This window comes from Eptatretus burgeri, chromosome 14 (assembly GCF_056783735.1).
Source record: "Eptatretus burgeri isolate ZD-2024b chromosome 14, Ebu_testis_v1, whole genome shotgun sequence".
Taxonomy (NCBI): domain Eukaryota; kingdom Metazoa; phylum Chordata; class Myxini; order Myxiniformes; family Myxinidae; genus Eptatretus; species Eptatretus burgeri.
The window spans coordinates 26,210,413-26,233,938 of record NC_140974.1 but is presented as its reverse complement, the minus strand read 5'-3'; the positions used below and the strand labels follow the sequence as shown (position 1 = coordinate 26,233,938).

Here is a 23,526-nt window from a genome sequence, read left to right as displayed (position 1 = left end):
CCCTGTAAGGAGGACAAGAGTCACTTGACCACAGGTGATGCTCTACCCACTCACAGATTTCTAGCACATGGGCCTCCTTGTCCACCCTCAGCGCAAGTACAGTTTTACATCTCAACTCCCTGAACAGCTCAGCTCTGCCATTAAGCAAGGCCCTGCGACTATAGTCAATCACATCCAGTGTTCTTTGAGAGACAAAATTCTTCTTTTCCGACGGTGAGTTCCAAGACATCCACCGGCAACATCAAGGACGGCAGTCTTGAAGGCACTCCACAACTGTTTAGAATTCCCCAAAGCACCCAGACCCCACCCCCCCAAATCCCCACTCAGCCTGTTCACAAAGTCAACTACCCTCTCATCCTTGAGCTTGCCAACATCCAGCCTAGGCTGGGTTGGTACTATTCTCCCAGATTTTAGCTGCAACTTCAGAGTTGCTCCGTCAAGCCTGTGGTTGGTATTGAGGAACTGAGCACTCCGGTAGAGCCTGCAGTTCTGGATCATCCTCCAGCGACTATAAAATGACAAGCCTCAACAGTGTATATTGGAAAAAGAAAAAAGAAGAACATCCTTCACGGTGAGATCACTCGCCTCAGTCGGAGCATTTTCAGAAACTGGGGAAATGACACCCAAGGAGTTACATTCTTTGTCTCATAATACGCTCATTGACCGGTGTTAACTTGATCATTGGAGTCAGCTACAGCAACTCCTTGGACATGGTAACCATCAGAGTGACCAGACCAATAGTAGGTGTAACCACTGACCATTATCTCGCCACAATCCGGTTTCCAAACCTCAGAGAGAGCTGCAATACAGATGTTCAAACGCTTGAGCTCAGATGATAACAGAGACACATGATCATCCTCTTTTAGGGAGAGGACATTCCAGCCACCCACCCGAAGGGACCACCTCAGGTTAACCCAAGGAGACCACTGTCTGGTGGGTGACACCTCAGCACCACCCCAAAACACACGACCGCAATCCAACCCAAGAAGGTTACCCCATGTTTTTCATCCTATCATCAATGAGTGGGGGTCCCAAAGGCTTTGCCCCAATCCCGTCATCCGATGAGCTGCCCTACGAAGGGCAGATGCACAGGGGGTACTCCCACGGAACATTCAATATAATAATACTATCTAGGAACTCTATGTTGGGACAATTTCCTCATAACAGGAACAAAAGTACAATTCCTACTACTCCAACTAACCTGGTGAATATCCACAGGCAGAATCGTTCCGCTGCTCATCACCAACTGGATTAGCACTGCAGAGAATCAAGCGGTCAAATCAGGGCAGGGATGCAAACAAACCTGATAATTGGAATGATGCTCAGATATAACTGATTTATAATAAGCATGAGGAGGAGAAGAGATAGAAGCAACAGTTCAAGTCGAAGCAAAATGTGTGAAATAAACAAAATACAATCTTACCACAAAGTGCACTCCTACACAAGTCTGCCACTCCGTTATCCCCTCGAGCGTCGGTATCAGGCAAGGTTCGGCTTGGCTCCCGGGCCCGTTTTCTGGGACCCGAGCCTACTTTCCCAGTACTTGGTGCCAACAACTTTAACTGGATGTTGTGGAATTAAAAGGAAAAGAAGATGGGTCATGAAAAGGGTGCATTGGTTCAGGCAATTGCCACACATGGAATGAATCACGAGGCGAGTCCATAGTTCCACATCAAACCAAATATTTGGTTGCCACAACCCAAATGCCACCCCAGAACATTCCAACTCTGGTCGGCCTGTTTTGTGTTCCTATCCGAACCCACATATATCGATCAATTTACTTGAAATTCACCAAAAAGTATCACACTGTCAAGTAATAAGTTTGTCCTTCATGTAAGTGATGTACTCACATGTCCATACGCTGTACCCATGAAACTTATCATTCCCCAACAGACAATGAATAGCCTATATCATGAGAGCTCTTCATGGAACGAACGAGATGCCGTGAATTATACATCATGTGATAAAACGATTTCCCTCAAAGCGCTCGACTGTACTCGGCATGATATGCTTACCTTTTTGGTTTCACCGACATACAGACAAACAAAATAACTCGGAAGCAGCACATTTTGCCAACCTGCATCTCACTACTCTTTGGAGTTATGTCATTTAAAAGGTGGCTCAGCAGGTTGATGTCATGTTGCTTCTGTCCTTGCAGCAACCCCCCGGAAATTCCGCACGACAGCAACCATTCGCCCAGAGCTTGGTACACGACAATTTTCACAGCACTGGACGGCAGCACAAACACTTTCATTAAAAAGGGGATATGTACATATTCCCCAAGGTTTTCCTCTTAAACAAAATGAACTGCCAAATGTGCATAGAAATTAAGACATTCCAACCCAAAAGCAACGTGAGAAATCTTCCTTCACTCTGATAATGCCACATCTAACATGTGGAAGAAAAATGATAGTTTTAAAACTATACCATTTACTCTTGAGGAGTAAAATAGATGCAATCTTCTTGAAACGATAACATTTGCATCATTGTATCAATTGAATGGTAAGATACCCTAGACTCCTAGAGGTATGCGCACACACATCTGTGCTGTCGAGCCTGGGGTTCGAATTCCGGCCCAGATATAAACCATCTTCCCGGTGTTTCACAGGCAGGGCGATTCATCAAAGTGTGCCGTCCCTTGGATGGACGTTAAACAGGCGTCCCGTGTGCCAGCTTTTGTTATTGGACGTTAAAGATCCCACGGTGTCCTTTGTGAAGAGTAGGCGACCTGTCGCCGGCACCCCGAACAAATCAATTCCTGCTTACATCACCTTCACTGGATTGTCGGGACTGGCCAGTCACTTTGTGAAGACCTGGGTGAAACACTTTCCACCACAGAGGTGGGGATAATTTGAGCCATCAAAGTAGTAGTACTAGAAGTGGTGGTAGTAGTGGAAACAGTCATAGTAGTAGTCATCGTATTACAACTCTGAAATGTGCAGTTATCAGCTCCGTTCAGCTCTCACCTTGTGCCCAAAAAAATAAGGAAGAAATTAGTTCAGGTTTTCCTTCTGAACTTATGTGAAGCATAAAGGTTTAATGTGATCAAATTGTTGTGTGAAAATGAAAAGTCCAACATTTTAAACCAAAAGTAGGAATTAAGTTGGGAGTTGTAAATCAGGTTGGTGAGGTTTGGGGGAGGGAAATTATAAAAATAAGAAAAGCAATGCAAACAATGGTTGGCTCGTGAGGTACCTGTATGTGGTACGAGTTGCTGATACATCAAATGTCCAGGTGGATAAGACTTGTGGAAAAAGAGCGTTGATGGTATCAGAATGTGGCAACAAACGTTTTCCACAACTGCACAGATCACAACGTCAGAAGATTGACTTTAGTTCAAAGCAATTCACATTTCTCACTACTCCTGTATGCCGGGGTGCACGAGCATTTCTGATTTTAAATCCAATTTCATTCCCAACCTCATCGTTACAAGACTATCACGGGAGGTGCAGCAACAAAATATTACAAGACACCTTCCGTGAAAACTCACCTTTTAATAACAGCCTCAAGTAACCGCAAGGCTTCCATGTGAACACCGGGAAGGACGGCCATCTTTATCAAGTTGTTATCCTGCACGTTCTGTTTTGACAGCTGGATTGGAGAGAGTACCATTTAAATACCAGATAATGGACCAGACGAGGAACCATTTAAATAAATACAAACTAATTAAAGGTCGTCAGCATTGGTTTACCAAAGGTAGTTCCTGTCTAATGAATCGTTTAGAGTTCTATGAAGCAGTGGCTGATTGGGTGGATGAGGGAAAGGCAGTGGACATCGTATATCTAGACTTTAAGAAGGCATTTGATAATGTACCACATCCAGGTTGTTAGCCAAGGTGAGGACTTGTGGAGTGGCTGGTCAGGTAGTGGCAGCAGAAACAGGAGATAAGTTTAAATTGGAATTAGATAGGTACCTGGAAGATATGGAGATAGAGGGGTAAAGGGACGTAGGCAGGACTTTTAGGTAGCTTGAGCATTGATGGGTGATTGGGTGCATGTGTATGGAGTGCTGTTGGTGGGGGTCTCATCAAGGGGTGTTGTGTGGTTGATGTGTTTTTTTTTTACCCCAGCCCATGCCCCCTCTCTTGGTGGTTGCAGGGGAGGGGATACAAAAACCTACGAAAAACAATGAATTAAAAAAAAAAATTTGCATTTTCGTATTTTTTTGATCTAGTGTTGATAAATTAGTTTGGTGTTGATGTGGCGCAGGCATGATGGGCTGAATGGCCTCCAGCTGTGTCTAATTTCCTTGTGTAGGGAGAGGGAATATATTTGGAAAGCAGATGGAGGACACATGAAGGGAAGTGAGAAAGGCAAAAGACAAATACAGTGTGATGAGGAGTCGGAAGAAAGTGGTAGAGAGTGGTGATCCAAACACACAGAATGAATACGAGTGTGCTCAGCCAGAGAGCGAGATGAAAGGTGCTCACCAGATGATTTGGTGTTACAGAGAGTGCTTGGCATACAAAGGTGAGAAAATCATCTGCAAGCACCGGCACAGCATGTCCTATCCCATCGCTGCTCACTCGCATGAGGGAGAAAACTTTTACTCATTTGTTGGCTTCCTAACTCGGGCATTTCAACTTGTAACCATTTTTCGTTCACAAAGCATTTCCATTTTTACTTCTCGCTCACAAGGTAAAAATTCTAGACATATTAAAAAGTAAAAATTCCTTTATTTATATCTCACATTGTTCACACAGCCATAGAAGACCAAATTTCTCAGCATTTGCCTGGAGTTTTCCAGGACAAAAATGTTGTTTTGCAGGACGTTTAATAAAAATGTTTTGTGTAACAAGTGATATTGGAACAAACCATGAGAATAAGAATGAAACCTTGTTTTCAGTTATTCCATATTCCACTGAAAATTTCTGCAATGCAGGGATACTTCAATTTACGTCTAGGATGTGTTCTTGAAAAGTGTGACTGAAATCGAATCAATTTTTCCCATAAGTAATACAGCTATGGAATAAGGCTGGCTGGAGGGCAGGATGTTGTAATTATCTCCTCCGCCACCGAAGGTGAAGGAGGTTATGTTTTCACCCCTTTCTGTCTGTTTGTCTGTATACAGGATATCTCAAAAAGTTGACGACGGATCTGGACGAAATTTTGTGGACAGGTTCGGTGTGTGACAAGGACGAACTGATTAGATTGTGGTGAAGATCCAGATCCGATAATTTTTTCAGTGATTCTTCACCATCGAGAGATAGGACTGAACTAATATATAGCACGATATCTCAAAAAGTTGTGGATAGATTCAGATGAAACTTGGTGGACAAGTTGGGTGTGTGACCACGATGAATCGATTAGATTTTGGTGAAGATCTGGATCCGACGACTCAAATTTTTAAAGTGATTCTTCACCATTGAGAGTTTGGACTCCAAAACGATATATATGTTTCTGATATTTCGATTTCGAAAAACAAAAAACGATTTTGATATTTCAAAAATGTATTGTGCCAGATATGTTCTCGTCAATCAGGCATTACAGGGCAGAGGTATCTGCTCTACCAAGTACCCTTCCAGTTACCAATGATATTACCTTTTTGGCTTAGAGATATTTTAAATAACCATTCTGACACATTTTGACAATAATGAATTGAAATGAAATAATTTTATCAAAGTACAGTACAGTAAAGTTGGGGAGGGGAGAGAGAGAGACAGAGACAGAGAAAGACAGACAGAGAGAGAGAGACAGACAGAGACAGAGAAAGACAGAGAAAGACAGAGAGAAAGAGAGATTATGCTATGATCAGAAGGAGGATGATGGAAGGTAGGAGACAGTTCATCACATGTCATTCTCAATATCCAAAAATGTGAGAAGAAGTGAAGATGCTGGTTCAGCAGATTTCGAAGTAGCAGGCTCAGGCTCTGAGGAATGATATCTGAGGAATCTCAGGCTCTGAGGAATGAGGAGGCTCTCTCATGATATAGGAAGTAGCAGGCTCAAGAAGGAGATGCTATTTTATGTCCATGGCTGGGGTTGCCATCTTTTTATGGAAGACATCAAGGGATGTCCACTTCTTGACCTATAAATATCTTTTTAGCAAGAGATCGAATCTTGCAGTACTCTGATTACTTTTGCAGGTAGTTCTCCAAATGGATCACTATTCTCAATGATCTCTGCAGCTTCATCAATGAGGTCCAAAAGCTGGGAGAGACTATTTGTTGTCATAATTTGCTTCATAATCAATTTGGATGTTAATGACGTTGCACATTTAGCACTTTCACAAATTCGTTCTGCATTTTTATAAATTGTATATTCGGTTGTTGGAGGCAAACATAAGTGCCGACCAGCATCGACAGCACGATCAGCGCTCGCCATTCTGCATATAACATCCAAATTTACAGTTTTATGCACTTTCTTAGCCACAGACTCACTCTTTTTACCACGAGCATGCTTAGAACTCATGATGATTAAAATCAATGATGACATTAAACATTACAAATCACACTACTGTATGCAAAGATTTTGGAAGTACAGTACACTTTACATCGAAGTTTCGTCATTCAAGCCACGTGCGTAGTCTTTAAAGGCCCTTTCAGCCAAATTTTTCATACGTCAGGCATACGCTGGCTAAAACGTCAAAGTGTGACAGGGCCTTAGCATCGCTAATTTTCCTGAGCCGCCCAGTCAATTGAATTTGAATTGTGCCAGTGGAAGAAAAATTTCCGTGTTTTATGCCGTGTCATCATTGAAATGCAACGTAGCACGATGCAAAATCTCCGTCGCACTTCCATGCTGACAAGTCTTGAAATGGTAAACCGTGTGCGTGTGTGCGTGTGTGCCTGCACTTCATAATGTTAACGATCTCAACATCTCGGCGTGTGACTGGGTGGCTCAGGAAAATTGGCGACGGAAGAAGCCAAAGCTTGTGGCTTAAATGACGCAACTTCGATGTAAAGAGACGTAATTAAAACCTGGGTAACTATTGATTGACGACTCAACGTCGAATCAACGTAAATGGAGGCAACGTAAATCACGGTATCCTTGTACATGTGTACCTAGAGACAAAATGTACGAGCTTCGCATGTTATACCACAGAACCATTCTAAGTTGTACCTTTTGCAGCATTAATCACCAGCTTGTCACATGGCATAAACTGAAATTAATACTTATCCTCATTTTCATTAAAACTTAAAGTTAACAAATGTGTGCTCTCCACACATGAGGTGGACATTTGGACTACAGTAAACCTTTGTTTTGCGTGGGCGGTTAAGTTTCCTCTCACCTATAAACTCATGAGTCATGAACTGGAGAAGTTGACTGGAATCACCCGAGCTCGCAGTGCAAAATCAGAGCATTCATAACCCCTTGTGTATTTTTTGTTTTTACTTGGCCGATACTGAACTCGTTAACGTCATAATGTCTGCCCATGCAGTGACGCCGAGCACTCTCCTCGACCAAGTTTATCCAAAACCTCTACTTTCTTTGTCAAAAACATCACTTTCCTCGACTTTTTTTGCACTTGTTTCACCACGAGCAACAGTCTTCCTCTTAGGAGCTATGGTTCAAAATCACAAAGGGCAAGAATAACCGAAAACAAAGGTATTTATTATGATTCTATGGTGCGCAGTGTTGACGCAGAGAGAGGTACAGTACAGCACTGTACACGTTGCGGGTCTCAGTTACCACTTGCACCGCTGATTTACAATTACATGTGAAAAGTTACAACTACTTCAAGTCTCAGGTGTCCTCAAATCTTTTCGGTCTGAATGGATGAACGCCAGAGGCCATTAACACTTAATTAAGGGCAGACAGAAAAGAAGAACATTAGAGGGGATGAACTCAGGAATAATTTAGCAGGTAAATTATCACCATGGGATCAATCCATTGACGGGGGATTAGGATTAGCTCTGGTTAGCACACCGGACAGAGAAACTAGTTGGGCGCAACTTTAATGGTAAATCTCTGGGGGAGGTTAAAATTGATAACATTGTTTTCTTCAAGAGACTGGAAGGAATTAATAATTCCGACCAGGAAGGGACGAGGGGTAGCCGGCAACCTCTTTATACTTGTGCAATTTTCTCGATTTCCAGGACTTTTGAGGACTTAGAAAAGTTTTCCAAGACTTTGCAGTACTGGAAAATGCTTTTTCACATTTCCATGGATTTCAAGGAGTTTTCAAGGACTGTGTGAACCATGTCTCATCACCTCATGCACTAATGCTAGTTCCAATCATAATAGATGCTACAAATGAATAACCAAAGCGACAACTGTCAACATAAGAGGTAATTACTCAGAGGTCACCTAAGCAAAGTAGTCAAGGAGCTCGTCAAGCTGGTGATGCGGCGAGCAAGGTAGAAAGATGACCACGGTCCCTCCAGATTAAGCTCTGGTAGAAGCAACGGAGGTGCTTCGTACACAAATTCCTCTGAGATCAAATGAAAGCACATCAAATGTCAACTGTTGCATGAAACCACCATGATGCTGAAGTACTCAGTTTCAGACCACAACCTATGGACTTGCTGCTGGTCATGTATGCATTGATATCATGTACAAGGCAACTGGTTCATCATGGTCAAGCTAGTTAAAATAAAGACCTTTTCAAAGTATGACTTCATTGGTCTCGCTAAAATCCGCAAATTTTGAAATGACGTAATCCACCACTGAATGCTTGGCATGCATGCGCAGAAACCCCTGATAATGAGGTCCATCATGGTGGCCGGATGTATGTCATGTGTGCCAGATAAGGATTGCAGCATGAAACGGCCCACAAATTGCTTTTCAAGAAGCAGAAAATTCTTAGAGACGTACCTACGAGAAAGGGGCGTGCCCCTGCACAACAAAAGATTTGGAGAAATTTCTGATCAATTTGCCAAAAAAGTTGATATATTGCTGTTAGTACTAGAAATACTCCCAATGATGTGGGCCTGTGAAAGGCCGAAGGTTAGTAGATGTGTGTTCTAACAAGAGAAATACTAGACTTTTTTTTTTCTTCCATCTATTGGTGAAAAGAATAAGCCTGGTGTTGGCTTAGTGGTTAGGGTGGCTGGTTTGGAATCCTAGGGTCCTGAGTTCGAGCCCTGTACCCACTGAATTAACACCAGGGGGGTTGACTCAGCCTGTCATCCTTCCGAGGTCGGCGAAATGAGTACCAGTGTACTAGTCCCGGTGTATGCCCTGGTTAGAATAGGTGTACCACATCCCTGTGCGTCGTAAGAGGCGACCAGGGTTGGCGTCAGGAAGGGCATCCGGCCATAAAACATTGCCTCAAGAAGGGAACCATGATTGCATGGAGCCCGTAAAAAGTTAACCCCTGCTCAGCAGCGGAAAATGGCTGTAAAAAGGTTGTTTTTTTTATTGGTGAAAAGAATAACGCGCGTTTGTGTGTGTCCATTTACGGATTTGAGGAGATGGAACAAAGTCCTCCCAAGACTCTAAGTATCCACCTTCGCTTCGGTAAGGGATTACGGTTCATGGCCCAAGCTGTTCAACTTTGTTGTTCAAGAGTTTTGTTCCGAGTGCTCTTTTCAGGATCATCACCGAACCCCGGACGCCTCCAATTGTAGTTTGTTTGTGGTTTATATTCCCGGGGATGGATTTCAAAATATGTGTACTATGTGTTTCTGTTAGCTAATTGTATGAACAGGAAATGGTATGAACTGGACTCCTTTCCCACAGATATTTCCAGTTTTCCTATATTCTCATGAGTCCAATTTGCATTCAGGAACAGAATTATTATTGTTAACCATTTTGAAATTGCCACAATCATCTAAATGCGGAAATTATGCGAAAAAGACGATAGAATAACACATTTCGCGTGAGTAACGGCAGGTTGAAAAAGTGTCCGGCGAGCCAAACCGAGTCAGTGTAAACACACACACCATGTATGAGCAAAAGGCCTAATTTAGCTTTCACATGTCATTTTGAAAGTCGTGTATTGCTGATGGATTTTCTGTATCAAACTAGTGTTTCGAACTGTTCCATGTGTTGCCGGTTGACCATCTAACAACCGCTTATTGCAACTCAACACTAAAATAGAACAGAACTACCAAGTGTGAAGCATTATCGTCAGGCTTGTTGTTTGTTGGGTTTTTAAAGAATAATTGCAGGCCATCAGAATAGAAGAATAAATTAAAAGGCTACCTCACACTTACCCAGCTGGTTGTGTGGGTAAATAAGGGATAATGTGTCATACAGTGCACCCAACAGGGCTTGCACCAAGTGTTGCCAGCCATCTTGGCTCTGAGATCCCTGCGTTTTCCTCATCGGTAACCGGCAAATTCCGGCGAGACCTTTGCAAGCCATCTGTGCATCACAATGATGAAAATAGGGATAAGTACGTCAAACAAAGTATGGCGTCTCATAATATTTGGACCCAAAGTGTTAGTTAATAGTCATTCAATAGGAAACATAGGAAACAAAACGGGGAGAAAACAGAAAACAAAAAAAATCCGATGCTCACCTCACGCAGAGTTGGGTCGTCTGCATCCAGGTGCAGCAAAAAGATGCTTTCCAACTTCCCCTGAAAATGAATGTTTCAATGAATGAATTCAACGAATAAATAAATAAATCCTGTTGGCTTCCGTATTGCAAAGAATGTAAGCATAAGCTATTTGGTATTCCAAACAACCAGGTATACGTAAAGTTGTCCAGATTCCACAAGTCGAAGGTTTATTCTTTAAATCTTTATGCTATTTTACAATATAATGATTAGATGATAAAATTAAACACTCCACCCATAAGAGCAGAAAGCATTCACGATCTGAAGTGGCTTGATCGAATAATTGTTAATAATGATCAGCATCCATCATGTGGTGAACCTGTAAGAATGTCCTAGGCTTCGGATAAGCCATTCCAAAGTGATGAACAAAGCAGGCAGACTCTAACTCGAGTCCTTCAAACTGTCAACATCGTTTCATTATCAAAGTATTTCTTACTTTTTGCTCACAACTTGTTAATATTTTTTTTAAAAAACAATAAAAAGTGAATATTCCTTTGCAAAAGTCATTCAAAAGTTACAAACAAATATCAAATTTAATATAGGTCTTCAATTTTGCCAAATGGTATTAATAAATCCAATATCCGGGTTTCGGGGATTCCTCTGGCATCAATGGTCTTGATGTGATTTTAATCCAAAAGTGTTTCCATTCGAGTTGATTGGGAGCTGCAATAAGAGGTTGCAAGAAAATGCCTAATCTAGAACGGCACTCGATAGAGTGCACAGTCGCACATCGCACGCTCATTCTGAACAATACCATCATTAACTGAACACACTACTATTATGGCCCACTGATATTATTGCCAATATACCCATATCATCCATGCATCCTATTGTGTCATATATATATATTGCCATAATCCGCAGCTTTATTAATTACTGATTGATTATTAGGATATATAATGACCACTTTTGTACACATAGAGGCTAAATTGTGTCAACGAAGATGAATATTAATTTTTTTCAAACTATATCCCCCATGACAAGTCGATCATATGTATGAAGTTCCACATCAATCTGTTAAGCTGTTCCGGAGATTCTTTAAAACGTTTTTTATTTTCAATCCGATATCGCCACTCAACCACATGACGGGTGATGTCATAAATTTAATTACTCACATCGAGCTGTAGATCGAAGTTTCAGATTTAACAGAGGATTTCGATTCAACCAATTATGGCTGAAATACTACTTCATCGATGATGTAATCATTATTACCCTATAAACTCCATGGGGAGTTGATGACATATTGTTACGAATTTGGAAGCCTTGTGCACACAGACAGACAGCAGTCCCCAAGTTTAGCTATCTCGATAAGTATGTGTTTAGTCTGTTAGGGTCCCCTACCTGTGTCTAACGGGAATTACATGTATGCGCTGAAAAGTTTCTTTATAAGGTTTTTTTTTTTTTTTACAACAAATCTCCTTCACTTCACTTCGCACACCGACACCATTGCCCACGTGCATTCAAGCACGTATGTGGGCAGAGATTTTCATCACCTCAGCTCCGACTCCACCGCTTGTCCAATCACGCACAGAGGGTGACTTTCCCATGACAACCCGGCCAATAAGGGTAGAGATTTCAACAGAGCGACTTTCTCATGACATCCCGGCCAATAAGGGTAGAGATTAACAGAGAGCGACTTTCCCATGACACCCCGGCCAATGAGGGTTGAGATGGCCACAGAGGGTGACTTTCCCATGACACCCCGGCCAATGAGGGTTGAGATGGCCAGAGGGCAACTTTCCCACGACACCCCGGCCAATAAGGGTAGAGATTTCAACAGAGAGCGACTTTCTCATGACACCCCGGCCAATGAGGGTTGAGATCGCCTCAGATGGCGATTTTCTCACCCGGGACAAGAAAGATATAAAGGAACGCCAGGTTGTGGAGGATGGTCGTCTTAGGGGTCGCGGGTCTTGGTGCTGGCTGGTTCGTCTGGTCCTGGGTCATCGTCGTCTCTGATCTTCTCCTTGGTCTTGGTTGATTGGTGTGTGGCAGGTTGGAGAGCGCGGTCCCTGGTGCTTGGCGCTGCGTGAAAGCTGTGGTTTTGAGTCCCGCCACGTGACCAGATCGTTGTACACCGCACGAGGTGGACAGGTGCATGCCAGACCCTGGCTTTTGGCTCGCCTTTCCTTCCGAGCTGGAGGCCTCAATAAAGGCTGGCCGGCCCAGTTCTCGTGTGTATGTGTGTATGTGTGTATGTGTGTATGTGTGTATGTGTGTATGTGTGTATGTGTGTATGTGTGTATGTGTGTATGTGTGTATGTGTGTATGTGTGTATGTGTGTATGTGTGTATGTGTGTATGTGTGTATGTGTGTATGTGTGTATGTGTGTATGTGTGTATGTGTGTGTGTGTGTGTGTGTGTGTGTGTGTGTGTGTGTGTGTGTGTGTGTGTGTGTGTGTGTGTGTGTGTGTGTGTGTGTGTGTGTGTGTGTGTGTGTGTGTGTGTGTGTGTGTGTGTGTGTGTGTGTGTGTGTGTGTGTGTGTGTGTGTGTGTGTGTGTCGCCAGTCTGTCAAGTAGAATTGTGTAAGTGCCTTGGACATACTTGCATTGCTTTTAGTCAGTTTAAGTCTGCTCTCTGTGTCCCCCCTCCCTTATAAATAAACCCCTGTTAAATGTACCAGCCCGTTTTCTGTGCTTTCTCCCATTGGTCCAGCATGGTGCGTATTGAGAAATAGTAAAGCCGTTCATGCCGTAAATTGTTCATTTGGGTCCGACGGACTCTGGTAATTCCGTTCTGTTATACTGGACCGAGGTCGCTAGAGCGACCCGGTTCAACAGAACCCATCGAGGGTGTGGTTTCCCCGGTAGCTAGACTGTGTGGTTACTTTGGTATATTGAAATTTGGCAATTAACCCTACCCCATGCCGTCAAAATATTGGCGACCACGGTCCGCCAGGGGACCCGTGACTTTTCGGAATTATCCGAGAGTCACGACCTAAATTCCGGGTGTTCAGTGGGAGACGACTCTACTGCTCCCCCTAGTGGTCGTTATCGCCACCGAACCCTGGCCCACAACAATATGCCAAAGTTCAATTTTTTTCATTGAGCAGTTTCGCAGAAGATGTCAAAATATTTCCCTTTAATCCAATATGGATGCCATACCATGTGACCCATGATGTCAGTTCGTAATAAAATATTCTCCATGGTGAGTACCTCCTCTGTTTAAAGTTTCACATCGACCGGACAAGCGGTTGCAGAGAAAAACATTTTTAAAGTGAAAATATATGGACGAGGACTGACGGACCCACACACACACGCACACACATGCACGTTGCAATCGTCTCGCATACCCTTGTTGTGAGACTAATGAGAAAAAAAATTACCCCCATGCGGGAGTGACGGTCATCTCTGTGAGAAATAATACCACAAGTTCTCAATGTTCAGTTATGACCGAAGACTACAGCGCAGCTCCACTGCGCAGCTCCACTGCACAGCTTGGTTTAACACGACTCGGCATTTTGGCGTGCGTGCACGAAATTGTAGTTTGAAAATAAATGCCGGCGTTTACATTTCGGGTTTTGAAACTTTTGCACTTTCGGCAGAAAATGTATAAATATAATATACAAGGTCAGCTGCTATACAATGACGCCATTCACTAACTTTTACCATGCCTAGTTGAGAATATATAGCCTCCTGAAGGTCAGGCAGTTTTTGCAAACTTTGAAGTCACGTGACACGAAAACGGAAGCGAAATTCGAAAATCCGGCCCGACCAAATTTAGATATTGTCCCATAGATTCATATGCCACAATCAAATTCAAGATTGCTTGAGAAATGTAGGAGATAGATTTTTAAAATTGTCATTTTCGCATTTTTTGCCAACTTTGAAGTCACGTGACACGAAAACGAAAGCAAATATCGAAAATCCGGCCCAATCAAAATTTAGATATTGTCCCAGTATGGATTCATTTGCTACAATCAAATTCAAGATCGCTTGAGAAATGGCGGAGGAGATAAAATTTGAAAATCGTCATTTTCGCAACTTCAAAGGCCTCGTGACCTTGACCTTCGGTGACCTTGAAAGTCATACCATCGTGTACGTCTCATCGACCTCTATCAGGATCACTAATGACCAGATCTCCCGCTTCAACTTCATTGTGAACGGACAGATCGAAGGACATCGACACCCATATTATTAGGTCATGCTCGAAGAGATGACCAAAAAGGGAAGGATAAGAGAAACGGTAACAAGGCTCCATCAACCCTGAAAATTGTCAGGATTGGTGCAGCCATTACAAACTTTTGGCCATAAAGGGTACACAGTGTTGCAGAGCCGGGGTCGGGGCGAGAAGACCACAAGGGGGAGGGGGGGGGAACTACCTCGGGTTCCGACCAGACTCTCCAAAATCGCAGCCGTTGCATGCGGATAACTCCGTGACGCGGCGGGTCGCTAATCAACCGTGAACGTCAATAGCTCAACAACGTGACTTCGTGTCCTCTGTCTCATGGAAACCGGTTACCTAAAATGGTCACGTGATCTAATTACCGGGGCACACACCCTCGGTACGCCTTGTTCAAACCGGATCACCTTACCAGATCAGATGCAGCCGAGCATAACTGCCAAGGACAAACCGGCGAGGAAACAGATCATTGGGAATTAACGTCCCGGCTCGGCTCAGATACGGACCATGCTGGACCATTGAAGGAAAAGTCGAAAACGAGTTGGGAGCATTTCGATATAAAGCATTTATTTACAATTAGTGAGGAATGGTATGTGGTACAGTACAAGGGTTTATTATTATGTACAGCAGGGATAGCAAGGAATTTGTGGGGTGCAACAAAAAGCAAGCAATTTACAAAAGCAGACACAGAACAGACTTATCCCGTTTCACTTCTACAATCTTAATTTAAGCTACGACAGGCGCCATCTCACACGCACACGATTAGTTCGCCAGAAGGAAGGAGAGCAGGTGAGAACTAACGGCCTCTCAATATGTGGTGTGGTCGGCCGACCTCGCAACCCAGGACGCTTTGGGGGACACTCCGCTTGAGTGATCCCACCTTAAGAGTCGGCGCGTTATCTCTTGGTTGATCACTTTGCCGGGGCTCGTGGAAATGTGCGATCTGCACTGGTCCAGGAGAACGTCTGTCGCACACCAACCCCCGAGTACAGATGCAGTGACAGGCAGACAACGAGGTGCAGTGAAGAGAAGGTGGAGCAGAGAGACGGAGAAGTAGGCGCGGCAAACAGGCAGAGACAGTGCAAGGCAGGCAGGCGAGAGGGAGGAGAGAGAGGGCGGTTGGCTTCGTGATCCACCTTTTATAAGCCCCGGGCAAAGGGTGGGGTGACGACCTGAAGCGATGTGCCGTCTTCCGAATCGTTGCCCTACCATTTAATCCCGGCCCCATCCTGCCAGGCTCCTGGGGCCAGAAGCGGCCTCATTTTCACATCCGGCACGACGCGGCCCGGATCCTTTCACCGAACTCCCTGGATGTGTTCTGGCGACTGGACGAGGGTCGTGTCGGTCACGCATACCCGTTCGGGGCACCCCCGGCAGGCTGCGGTTGGTGCTGTTAACATGCTTGGCCCGTCCCCAAGATACGTGGTCCGAGTGGCCTGGGCTGCGCAGCACGCTCGTTTGGTGGCAAATTGCATCGATGTGGAGATGCGTGGAGGTGCAGGGTGATTTTTCCTGTGTGCGGGAGATGTTGGTGGTCAAGGTGGTGAGCTTCTGGTGAGCGAACGTTGAGCAAGGTAAGACGAGTTGCAAATCGGCGCGCAGATTCGAATGAAAGGGCGCGCCACGTCCAGTGTCGGTGAAGAGTCTCTCATGGGTGGCTGCCTGGGCGCGGTGCCTGCTTCGATTTGTATTATGCATAAAAGGAAAGGGTTGCAATGAAAATCAGGATTGAATGGAAGATAGAGATATAATTAGACCTAGCTATAAGACCCATGCAATGCACTTCATCCCGTTAACCCATTAAACATAAGGGTAAGTTCTGACTACACGAAGACCAACAAGATAACTGCCTGGGGATCACTGTATGCTGGGTGCCGTTGCCTTCAAGGCATGTGGTTTTGCAGAACCACAACACTAATTTGCAACAGATGGAAGGCAAGCGAGATTTTGAAGAAGACTTCACTTGCTGTTAAAAGTAATCTTCGATTCCTTGAGTCACAGGGTGAAGAACACAGGTAATTCAGTACAATTTGATGGATGAGGAAACAGATATATGAAGGTGGTTCGGATTACAAAAAGCTTGGAGCTTATAAAGAATGCATTAGAGGGATCTACTCACACGACTATTTCCACAACCTCGTGGGAAAAATTTCAGGCAGGAAAGCAGGCCTTTCAGAGATTCCCGCCGTCTCTGCATGGGACACAGACAAAAAGGTCACAGGAGAAGAAAAAAAATGACTGAAGGTCGTTATTAGCTTGCTATCCCCAAGCTTCTCAAAAAAACCCACCAAAAAACAGGGGATGGGGGGATGTTATAATCAGCTTTGTCTGCCTGCCTGCCCTTCACACGATCTCTTCCTAAACGTCTGTGCAGAAATCCACCAGACTTGGTAGTTATGAGAGCAAGGAGGTGTGAGAGCGGTTCCATTTTGGCCCTACCCCCCCCACCCTGTGGGGCCCTGGGGTGGGGTCAAAAGGTCAAACAACAAAACATGCAATTACGGGCGCATTTTTAAATGAAACTTTGTATATGCAATCAATATTGGGGGATGCAAGAAACATGTAACAAGTTTTTTGATTTGACCTCCATTTCATGCCCCAGAGGGTGGAGCCTTTGGGTCACAGAGGTCAAAACCGAAAAACATTTCAGCTCAAAATTTGACATTGGGTCATTCTTGGTGGAACTTTTTGCCATCTTTCAACTTTGCTTAAGGTGGGAAGCGTGGGGATTTGCAATTGCGCGCCATTGACTTCGCCCTAGTTTGCATTATAAACCACATTGTGCTCGAGAAGAGGAAATGTATGTGCATGGCCTAAAAAAGACAACAAAAAAAACCAAATTAAATTACAGTAACTCCCAAATTGGTGAGAAATATTGTTTCACAACAAAAGCTTCAAGTTATTTGAGTGTGCACGTGTAATGTAATTCAGTACTCGCACATCCATCAAACAAACAATACATCAAGAAACGATCGACAATTATTAAAGATATTTAAAGGTGCATCAGCAGCAGAGTGAAGTCACATTCCCTGACATTTTGCGATGCTGAAATTAAATTTCACATTTTGCAATTGCACATTTAAATTAAGGATGTACGAGGAAGCTCAATAAATGAGAGGGGGCAATGTGGTTCATCATGCCCAGTGTGCTCTCCACATCCCATCAACTTCATCTTTCAATTCACTTATATTTCGGTGCTCACCCAATTGCTAATGATAATTCAATTGAACACAATCTCTTTAAAGACAAGAAATTTCTCCAAAGCACCAGCACAAAAAAACCCTAAAACTTTGTTTGGGAGGCGATGTGGGGAGAAAGAGGAAACATGGAGGAATGATACTGCAATCTTGTTTGAGAACAGGATAAACAGATCTTGGCCAATCAACAAGTTAAGGCCATGGTATGGAAATGTGCATGGGAAGGAGTGGTGACTCACCATTTGTATGATGCAAATACTGTGTACGGACTTTGTGGATGTCCATGCGTAGGTCAATTCATAATGGATGTAATGTACAATCCATGTGTCCCCAGAATCTTGCATCACCCATGTATCCCTACCTCCCATTATTCTTATTTATTCCCTGAAAAGTGCATCCCGTGGTGCCCTTGAGGTGTCTGAGGCTTGCAACGAGACCAAAATATTGTAAAAAACACCAAAAAAACCCCAAGAGGACCAGAAGAGGATCACAAAGGACCACAGAGGAGTGAGAGAGGGACCAGCAAGGATGAGAGCGGGTGGCTGAAACACAGCATCACCTCGACTCGACCCTGTTTCGCCCTCATTGCCATCTGGTCCTGCCGGTACCTGGTTTATGGAGAAAGTGAAATTCAAACCGTGCAACGTACAGGAGCATCGGTCTGGCTTCGGAGACTCACCCAAGGACTCCAACAGGACGGGAGGTACAATATTCTGGTGGTCGGGTTTTCTTTTCTTTTCCTTTTGTTACCACACTGTGCTTCAATTTTCTTCATCTTACCTTCTACTATCCAATAGGCTATTAAATGGTCCATGGTTATACGGGGAAGGTTGGCTTTTTTATTTTAAATATTCATCCCGAGTAAACGTTTCAGCAGCTCTATACATGGTTTGTATTTATTTATTTCAATTGTATTTAAAAATTCCTGTTAATAAATTATCATTTTGTAAGTCTACCTTCCCTCTCTGTCATCTTGGTGGGAAAGTCAGGGTAGAGAAACGTTGATGAGCATGTGGACGCAGAGGCAACATGACCATGCATGCGCTTTATTCAAAGCCAACCAATCAGATTGATCGGATGTATCCCGAGGCAACATCGCCTACCGTGACTGTGATCTGGGTCCAGACACGTTGCAGTTGGTTTAAAACACAAATGTATCAATAGCGAGTAGAAAATTGCACCTGCAAAAGGTTAATTTGACAACGACCAAACGTGATGAGAAATACCTAAACAACGTTTCTCTGCAGGTTTGTGAACACTTTCAGGATAAAGTTAATGGTCATTTTGCGAATTAATCTGGCCATCAGTACACACAAAAAGCTTCACCAGGCATTTTCAAATCGCTTCCGCAATTGAGTTACCGATTTGAAGAGTGTGTAAGAATAGTTTTAGCATTGGCTGCAATCAAACCTGCTGATGTAGAGATAGAAGTGAGGAGAGCAGCCCTGGTAGTACTGACATGCTGACATCTCTGGAAAGTTCAGGAATGGAAGCAGAAGCTTGAAGTAGAGTCCCCAATGTTGTGACAGCCAAAGAGAGGGTTCCATCTCCCGTGCTTGCCTGTGAAGGGAGGACCATAACGCAAGTCAATAATATGATGCATTGAAAAAGTGACAAATAAATTACATATTTGTAAGGAGGAACTGGAAGATTTATTTTGGCAATATTCAACTCACGCACCCCACGTACTCAAACCTTCCAGCGCACCTAACACACTCACTCTTCCCCCGCAACCCTCACACTCAAGCCTTCCCTGTCCCCCCCACCCACACTCAAACCTCCCCCCTCACGCCTCACTTTGCCCCTCCAAAACCTCATCTGTTTAACAGAATCCTTCCTCCCACAGGACGTTCATGACACCTTGGTGTCTCTCCCCGGTTATTGGCTCCTTTGATTTGATAGGCCTGAATCACGCCCCGGCGGTGGAGTTGCACTTTAAATCAATAATTCAATTTCTCATTGCCATAGTGGTGATCTTACACGACCCAAGCCCCCAGGAGTACACCTGGCTGTGACCTCTTGTTCATCTGTGTGTTGTACTGTCCTGCCAACGACTCCTCCATCTACATTAACCTCAGCCAACATGGAGAAACATGTAACCACTCATTCCAACTCTCTCGCCCTCATGTATCTATAATTCCAGCAATGTGTGTGTGTGTGTGTGTGTGTGTGTGTGTGTGTGTGTGTGTGTGTGTGTGTGTGTGTGTGTGTGTGTGTGTGTGTGTGTGTGTGTGTGTGTGTGTGACCGCTGTTTCTCGACAACCTCTGGTCCGATGTAATTGAAACTTGCCAGGTATATTGCTGGGGACCTGAGGATGTGCCTTTTCAAGGTTTGATATTAATCGGACAAGTGCTTCCCAAGTCATGGCCATTTATATACCAAACCAATGACAAGGCACGTTGTTGCGTGGGCGTGGCCGAAGGGGAAGGGAAGCACAGCCACGTTCCCCATTACGGGTTACAACGTACGGGCTTCCGGAGAGTGATGACTTCGTGTATTCCAATAATTTCTCGATTTGTTATGCGCATTTTTAGATAAACACAATAGCCCAAGTTATGATCGTTTTCATATTAGACGGTGTATAAATTTCGGGAACATCAGAGTGCTGGTATGCTCCGAACCAGGAAGTAAATTTTTTCTCTCTTCTCTTCTCTTCTCTTCTCTTCTCTTTTTGTTTTTCCTTGCCACGACATTGCGAAAAGGTAAAATACATTGGCGCTAATTGAATAATTGGGTATTAAAAATAAATTGCGAATAATCGTAACTGCAAATAATATCGAACTTCCGGGTCACGCACGTACGGGCAGGAGAGAGCGAAGAAACGGCCTGTGTGGTTTATTTATTTATTTATTTATTTTTTTTTTACGGGCACGTACTAGTATGTGACAATATCAATTGTCACCATGCAACTTGGCTGGGTGTTGGTACTGTGACGTTCACGGGGCTTGAACAGTCCCGCTAACGTAGAATGAGCCGAAACGATGGAGGCGGTTTATCCTTTACAACCCAAAGATGGCGGTTCTAATCGCTCTACCACAAACGGGACGAGGAAGGTGGCACGAGTCGCTTTCCACTGAGTTAATGTTTATTTCTCTAACCAGAAATAATCAGACTCGGCAAGAGGAGGGATCCGGGGCGATTCGACGGGATGGTGGTGTGGGTTCGGGCGTGGGGAAAACACAGACAATTCCAATGAATATACAAATCTCAAACCTTCTAAGGCGCCAGGTACACACACACACACACACACACACACACACACACACACACACACACACACACACACACACACACACACACACACACACACACACACACACACACACACACACAGTAGCTGGTCCTGGTGGTCAGGCTGGCCCGTGGTGCGGACGCAACAGTCCCTGGATTGGCGTCGGACGAGCTGGCCTTGCTCTCGTCAGGGGGGCAGGAGAAATCGTGGTGCTGTCGACCTCCTGGTCTTGGCCCAGGTCCGCTCACAGCCGCCAGGGAACCAGTTCTGGCGCCAAATTGCGAGCAGGAGAGGGAGGCAGGTCCGCCCGCCGTTCGACCCCGTACTCCGAGCCAGCAGAACCCCAGAGCCAACCGAGGTGAGGCACAAGGCTCAGCAAGGCTACAAGACACGATGAAACCAGGATCGAAAACAGCCCAACAACACAGCACACTCTCAGCACAACAGCCTCCTCCAGAACAGTTTTTTTTGTCCCGATCTTCTTCCTCTTCCTTTTCGACCCCGAACAGAACCTTTTTATCCTCCCGTGCTTGTCACTTCCAATCGAGCCGTTTTATTGGCCCTGCGCCGTCGCCTTCCGCCAATCGTGATCACGGGGCGGAGCCATCAGCAGCACTGTCCTGTGACGTCACGGCAAGCCTCCAGGGACTACTAAAAGGGGTTTACGCAGACACACTTACCCTATCCCGTGTCCCTATCTAATTACGTGACAATTATCATTTCCCCCTTGAAGAAATGGACATTTACTAGACAACTTATCACCACTGAATAGCTACTTATTACATTGAGATCCTGGTACACTCGAACAGCATGGCATACCTAATTAAACATCATAATTACCCTTTGAATGCATATCCCCCCCTCAAACGTAACACTGCCCCCTCCTCTGGTACCGCAGCTCCTGCAAGGTATATCACAGGCGCTACCGTACCAGCCTTAACACTTACTGACTCACACCTAATTAACCGAACGAAATAAAGTTGGAGGGGCAATGGGCAGCGAGTCGCAGCTAACTTATCTGTCCTGCTTAATGTACTACCCCCTTATGGCCTTATCCTCGCCTAAACAATCATTCATTTTTTTTTTTATCACATGAGAGCACTGAGCGAAGTTGCACTCCATCCTCTGGATCATCGCTCTTGCCCAACACTCTTCCAGTGATCTGGGGAGGGGAAACAAAAGGTTCCACAAAAAAAAAAAAAAAAAAAAAAAAAAAAAACACAACACTTATACTTTACATTCCTACTCTAAGCCTTAATGACACTATTCACGGAATATTTACACTTGACCGCGTCCCCCAGTGGATGCTAATAGACCCAGCGTTACCTGGGGAGCCAATTTTCAAATTTGCTTGCCCCAAAATTATGCGGACATCATGCCCTTGCTGCACATGTCAAGTTGTGCGGGATCGAGTGGGACTCACACATCTTCACAACACTCACACCATGCTCATCATCACATTTCTAGGTCATGGTCCTAATTTTAATGATGCAGGCTGAATCCCGTCATGGCCGTGGGGTGGGTTACCACAAGATAATGGGGGCATCTCAGGTGCAACCATGCCCACAGGTAAGCTTTAGTCCAACCCGGACGTTTCTCCGCCCCCGCTCCCTTTGATTCCCACCCCTCTGGTAGCCATCAGCTCTAACCCCGTACAACACACTGGAAGGGGTCTCACTGGCTCCTCTGGCCTTCCTGGGTCGCCAAGGTCCTACCCGCCTTGGTCGCCCAACCAGACCCTCTCCCAGTTGCCTCCAGACACTGTCACCGTTAGCCACCAGGGGTGAATCTCCTTGAAGGGGGTCGCAATTCCCGCTCACCATGAGCTTCAGCAATCCCTGTGGACAAGCACATCATCCCCACCCACAAAACCCACATGACTCGCCCACCCCATCGGCCTTACATGTGACACCTACATTTCTAACACTTCACCGACCATGACCTTCCCTGTTACCACACCATGTCCAATAAAAAAAAAATCAACGTGTGCACCATACATTTCACTTCTTAACTTGAAACAACTCACACAGCACTTTTCCTCACCCGATCCACGCACCAGCCATTGGACAGCCACTCGTGCCCGCATTGTTACCAATTACCCACTGTCCGATTGTTACTCTAAAACCCAGCAGAACTTACAAACTCTCACTTTCAGCACATGGGGCAGGAGGCTGCCCGGGCCCAAGCTCCCGCGCAGAAGCGGCCAATCTTCCCCTCACATGCTCTATCCAATCCGGAATATCCCGACCCATGTAAGAGCTCAATCGGTCACAATGGACGATCTGTGGGAGTGCGTGGCGGCCCATCTGGATTTTAAAAACTACATCGGTTACTTGTCGGAGTATCACACCGGGGCCCTTCCGGGGGGGGTGAGTTTCGGGCACACACCCTTCCTCCTCTGTGGCCGGAAGAGCCAAATGAGGTCTCCAGGGAGGAATCGGGGGGCGTGTGTCCGAGAGTCATACCTCAATTTAGCACGCGAGGAAGCCAAACCGATTCGCTCCCTCGCAAAGTCGTGAGCTTTCTC

General features: G+C 44.8%; 1 protein-coding gene across 1 annotated transcript in view; it reads right to left on the bottom strand.

The window, feature by feature from the left end:
* LOC147012833 (proline-, glutamic acid- and leucine-rich protein 1-like) overlaps positions 1–23,526 on the bottom strand; it is a 49,949-nt gene that overhangs the window by 5,635 nt on the left and 20,788 nt on the right. Inside the window, exons 4-14 of the mRNA XM_085854102.1 lie at positions 19,177–19,326; positions 16,689–16,760; positions 10,408–10,467; positions 10,100–10,250; positions 8,250–8,373; positions 4,430–4,517; positions 3,491–3,591; positions 3,196–3,300; positions 2,078–2,228; positions 1,424–1,562; positions 1,202–1,257 (exon numbers count right to left, since the gene is read on the bottom strand). Coding sequence (XP_085710228.1) covers positions 1,202–1,257; positions 1,424–1,562; positions 2,078–2,228; positions 3,196–3,300; positions 3,491–3,591; positions 4,430–4,517; positions 8,250–8,373; positions 10,100–10,250; positions 10,408–10,467; positions 16,689–16,760; positions 19,177–19,326 — 1,197 coding nt within the window. The remainder of the gene's footprint in view (positions 1–1,201; positions 1,258–1,423; positions 1,563–2,077; positions 2,229–3,195; positions 3,301–3,490; positions 3,592–4,429; positions 4,518–8,249; positions 8,374–10,099; positions 10,251–10,407; positions 10,468–16,688; positions 16,761–19,176; positions 19,327–23,526) is intronic.